At 39.9% G+C, this 5,610-nt stretch overlaps 1 protein-coding gene across 2 annotated transcripts in view; it reads left to right on the plus strand.

Annotated features, from left to right (window-relative positions):
- TMED2 (transmembrane p24 trafficking protein 2) overlaps positions 1-4,927 on the plus strand; it is a 15,855-nt gene extending 10,928 nt beyond the window's left edge. For both annotated transcript variants that reach the window (XM_017544393.1, XM_017544392.2), the window contains one exon: positions 3,390-4,927. In XM_017544393.1, coding sequence (XP_017399882.1) covers positions 3,390-3,514 — 125 coding nt within the window. In that variant the 3' untranslated portion in view covers positions 3,515-4,927. The remainder of the gene's footprint in view (positions 1-3,389) is intronic.
- Positions 4,928-5,610: the final 683 nt, after the last annotated feature.

Genomic DNA, 5,610 nt, shown 5'->3' on the forward strand with positions numbered 1-5,610 from the left:
AAAAAAAAACAAATATAGCTGGGCATGGTGGCACATGCCTATAATCCCAGCTACTTGGGAGGCTGAGGCAGGAGAATTGCTCCAACCCAGGAGGCAGAGGTTGCAGTGAGCCGAGATCATGCCATTGCACATTGCACTCCAGCCTGGGCAACAAGAGCTAAACACTGTCTCAAAAAAAAAGAAAAAAATCACACAACTTTTGAGTAACTTTAAATAATGCTTTTTTTAAAAAAATATTTTTATTTCTGACAAAAGTGCCATTTAGAATAAAAGTTACTCTTTTGGAAATATGTTAATTGCTTTTTCACTTATTTTGTTTTTATTTGTTTATTTATTTTTTGAGACAGAGTCTCGCTCTGTCACCCAGGCTGGAGTGCAGTGGCACGATCTCAGCTCACTGCAAGCTCAAGCAATTCTTGTGCCTCAGCCTCCCGAGTAGCTAGGATTACAGGTATGCACCACCACCCCCAGCTATTTTTGTTTGTAATTTAGTAGAGACAGGGTTTCGCCATGTTGCCTAGGCTGGTCTTGAACTTGTGTACTCAAGTGATCCACCCACCTGTGTCTTTTGAAGTGTTGGGATTACAGGTATGAGTCATTGTGCCTGGTCTATTTTCTTTTCTTTTTTTTTTTTATTTTTTTAGACGGAGTCTCGCTCGGTCGCCCAGGCTGTAGTGCAGTGCATGATCTTGGTTCGCTGCAACCTCCGCCTCCCAGGTTCGAGCAGCTCTCTGCCTCAGCCTCCCAAGTAGCTGGGATTATAGGTGCCTGCCACTACGCCTGGCTAATTTTCGTATTTTTAGTAGAGATGGGAGTTTCACCATCTTGGCCAGGCTGGTTTTGAACTCCCGACCTCTTGATCCACCCGCCTCAGCCTACCGAAGTACTGGGATTACAGGCATCAGCCACCTCGCCTGGCCCTGTTTTCTTTTTAGAGACACAGGGTCTAACTCTGCTGTTACACTGTAGTGCTGTGGTGACAATATATAGCTCACTGCAGCCTCAACCTCCTTGACTAAAGTGAGTCTTCTGCCTCAGTCTCCCAAGTAGCTGGAATTATAGGCATGTACTACCACGCCTGGCTAATTTTTTTTTTTTTTTTGGTATATTTTGTGGAGACAGGATTTCTCCATATTGCCCAGGGTTTGTCTCTGACTCCTGAGCTTAAGCAGTCCTCCCTCCTTGGCCTCCCAAAGTGCTGGGATTATAGTGTAATTATTTTTAATGTTGGCCATTTTTAGAAAAATAAAATACTACATAGTAATTTTTAAAAGTTAAGGTTATAGAATTTGACTGGAGTCAGACACAATGGCTTTTGCCTGTAGTCTTAGCTACTTGAGAGGCTGAGGCAGGAGGATTGCTTGAGGTCAGGAGTTTGAGACCAACTTGGGCAACATGAAACCCTGTTTTTAAAAAAAAAAATAAAATAAATTTAAAAATAAAAAGAATTTGGCTGGGCATGGTGGCTCACACCTGTAATCCCAACACTTTGGGAGGCTGAGGCGGGTGGATCAGGAGGTCAGTAGTTTGAGACCAGCCTGGCCAATAAGATGAAACACCGTCTCTACTAAAAATACAAAAATTAGCCGGGCATGGTGGTGCACATCTGTAGTCCCAGCTATTCGGGAGGCTGAGACAGGAAAATAGCTGGAACCTGGGAGGTGGAAGTTGCAATGAACCGAGATTGTGCCACTGCACTCCAGCCTGGGCGACAGAGTGCGACTCTGTCTCACAAAAATAAATAAATAAATAAAAATAGAATTTGATCAGAAACTTGAATGTGACAAATTGAGTATAGTAAATAAATATAGAGTAGGTGTGAATTTTACTTTAAGGATCAAATCCTTAGTTTGAGAGTTGGACAGATGATGAGAATAGTTTGTCTTGTATTTGATGGTCTGGTAGTAACTGTCATTGATCCATGTAACTGAGCAACCTCTTCCATCGAGAACAATTGCCAAGTACACAGTAGGTGCTCAACAAATATTTACCACATGTTTGGGGAAAAAGACACTTAGACTGACATATTTTGACTTTGTAAGTAATTGCATTTTGGAGAACTGTGATTTTGAAATAATTCCTTAGTTTTTTTAGAAGTCAGTCTTCTGATTCAGCAAAAAGGATACTAATATAGGATGTTTCAGTGGGGAGGGAGAAAAATGGTTGGATTGGGTTTTAACCCTAGAAGTATGACTTTGAGCAAGTCACCTTTCTTCTCTGCTCCCTGTATACGCGCAGAATGGACTTGGCTATATGGTTATCTTTAAGATTTCTTTTAAAAATCTCTGCTTCTACTTTGGGAGGCTGAGGCAGGAGGATCAGTTGAGGCCAGGAGTTCAAGACCAATTTGGGCAACAGAGCAAGATCCTTTCTCTACATAAACAGAAAAAATTAGTTGGGCAGGCTGGTGCACACCTGTACTTTCAGCTACTCAGGAAGCTGAGGTGGAAGGATTGCTTGAGTCCAGTTCAAGATTGCAGTGAGCTATGATTGTATCACTGCATTCCAGCCTGGGCAATGGAGCAAACAAAAACTTTGCTGCTGAGTTGCTTGGAATAAAAGTAGTTAGAGTGTAGATGACCCATAGCTTACAATGACTTCACTTCAAAATGTTCAGCTTTATGATGGTGCAAAAGTGATGTGCATTCAGTAGAAACTGCAAGTACCCATGCAACCATTCTGTTTTTTTTTTTGAGATGGAGTTTCACTCTTGTCTCCCAGCGTGGAGTGCAATGGCATGATCTCAGCTTACCACCTCTACCTCCCGGGTTCAAGCGATTCTTCTGCCTCAGCCTCCTGAGTATCTGGGATTACAGGCATGTGCCACCAGGCCTGGCTAATTTCGTATTTTTTGTAGAGATGGGGTTTCTCTGTGTTGGTCAGGCTGGTGTCGAACTCCTGACCTCAGGTGATCTTCCCGCCTTGGCCTCCCAAAGTTCTGGGATTACAGGCATGAGCCACTGTGCCTGGCCCATTCTGTTTTTTACTTTCAGTGCAGTGTTCAATAACTTGATAAATAAAATATAAATTGCAGTTTAACTTACATGAGATATAAAACACTTTATTATAAAATAATCTTTGTGTCGTTAAATGCTCTTGCCTAACTAACTATAGGCTAGTCTCAGTGTTCTGATAATGTTTTAGGTAGGCTAGGCTAAGCTATGATGTTTGGTAGGTTAGGTGTATTAAATATATTTTTTACTTATGCATTTTCAACTTAAGCTGGGTTTATTGGGATGTAACCCCATTGTAAGTTGACAACATTTATTCTATGAATGGTGTATAAAATATTACTTTCATACAGTGTGAAAACTAGAATAATTATGATGCCTATGTTTTTTTTGGGGGGAGAATTGTTTAAATTTTGTTTGTTTGTTTGTCCTCAACAGTCAACGACAACACAAACAGCAGAGTGGTCCTTTGGTCCTTCTTTGAAGCTCTTGTTCTAGTTGCCATGACATTGGGACAGATCTACTACCTGAAGAGATTTTTTGAAGTCCGGAGGGTTGTTTAAAAAGCCTCTTCCTGATGATCCCAAACTCAGAATTCACTGTTTACCAAACACCTTGGTCACAATAATGTCATTAGTTTCTCCATTTTTATTTTCTGAACTATACATTCACAACTTATGTTTCCTTGTGATTAATAGATATTGGGGGAAAAACACCTTTTTAGGAAAGTTACAGTGCAAACTTGACAGTTGATTGGCATAATTTCTTATTTGAATGCTGCCTCCATTATATAGGTCCTTCCAGGAACTCAAACACTGTAAGTGAAATATAGGCGTATAGTTTTTGTTTTTATTATTTCTTTTTTCCTTTTGTATTCATAATTAAATGCAGTTTGTTCAGGAAATCGGCACAAAGCCTGATAGTACTTTACTAAAATGACTGCATTCTTTAGCTTCCCTTATTTTGTAGTTCAAGTCACTAACAATTTATTTTTGTTGAGTCCTTATGAGAAACAATAGTATGAATCTTGACGGTTTCTACCCATCCTAATGGCAGAGCTCTCTGACTTGGGCATATACTGCCAGGCTGGGTACTTTTATACTTTGTTTTCTTGTTCTGCTTTAAAGCTACAACTCAGCATCCATTTTCCCCCATACATTTTTACATTGAATCTTAGGACTCAATCACCTGCACTTAAATTGATGACACAAGCAGCTGATAACCATTTTTGGGTTTCTGCCTAAACTTCTAATTGTCTGTTAAAGCCAGTTCTCTGGCATCCCAGTGAATGGTGGCTCTTTTTCTTTCCACACTGGCACATCCATTTCTCTTACTCTTGGCACGTAGGAAATATGCATTTACATAATTGGAAAAATCTGGATTTCTGATGCCAAAGGGCTAAAGCCTCTTGGATTTCATTGCGGTGATATACAGCCACTATTTTATTTTTGATCAGTGGCCTTTGGGCCACTGGGCCACTGTTTAACTAGGGCACTGAACATCAGTGTCAGCACTAGGGTTTTTGTTTGTTTCTCTTGGGTCTTTCTTTTTGGCACATGTGAATTTTGTGTAAAGTGAAATGACTTTCTCTTGTTCTCTAATGATGGGTTTAAAATTAAGAGCATCTGGTTTTGGTATGGGGATGATCCAGGATTATGTTGTGACTGATACATATTAGTTACTTGTACATTTTTTTTTTTTTTAATCTTTGCAAGGGGAAAACTACAAGTAACGAGTTTTATATAATTAATTTAAATTTGTTACAGGTTTTCATGTTCAGGATAAACAATTTTTCAACCTTGGGTGAGAACACTTGCAACAGTTTATTGATAAGGTGACTTTCACCTTTGGACAACTGTTGCATGCCAATTTTTTTTTGTGCGTGAAACACTTCAAAATTGATTTAAAAAATGTAAATTTAAAATTGGTTGTATCTAATATGCCCCAGGTTCGGTAAATAAACAATTCTTTTTAAATCAGTCAGTATTCTGTGTTTTATATATTGGCAGTTAATTCACATTTTTTACACACCAACTTTCTGTTCTTATTTGACATGAGACGTGTCCATGTTTTTTGAGTATTTGTGCCTATTACTTTTTAATTCTATAAACTTGAGGATAGTGAATGGTACCAAATTTTAGTTTCTGCACGTTTTCCTGTGTGGCTTCTCTGGTGGATCACTGCTAAAATCTCAAGTATTTTTCTATTTGGGAAAAAAGAAAGGGTTGAATTATTTTCATTCACCTGCAAGGTTTATGGATATGGGAAATAGGTTAAAAGACAGATTAAATGATTTGCCCAAGGCTACAGATAACAGCAAAAGGTGAACCGGAGACTAGATCTCCACCTGTAGAAACTGTTATTCCTCTGTGAACTAACAGCCTGCTGGTAATAAAAGTAGCTACCGGCTGGGTGCAGTGGCTTACGCCTGTAATCCCAGCACTTTGGGAGGCCGAGGCAGGCAGATCATGAGGTCAAGAGATCGAGACCATCCTGGTCAACATGGTGAAACTCATCTCTACTAAAATACAAAAATTAGCTGGGCATGGTGGCGTGAGCCTGTAGTCCCAGCTACTCAGGAGGCTGAGGCAGGAGAATTGCTTGAACCCGGGAGGCAGAGGTTGCAGTGAGCCGAGATCGTGCCACTGCACTCCAGCCT

Source organism: Cebus imitator, unplaced genomic scaffold, assembly GCF_001604975.1.
Source record: "Cebus imitator isolate Cc_AM_T3 unplaced genomic scaffold, Cebus_imitator-1.0 Scaffold169, whole genome shotgun sequence".
Taxonomy (NCBI): domain Eukaryota; kingdom Metazoa; phylum Chordata; class Mammalia; order Primates; family Cebidae; genus Cebus; species Cebus imitator.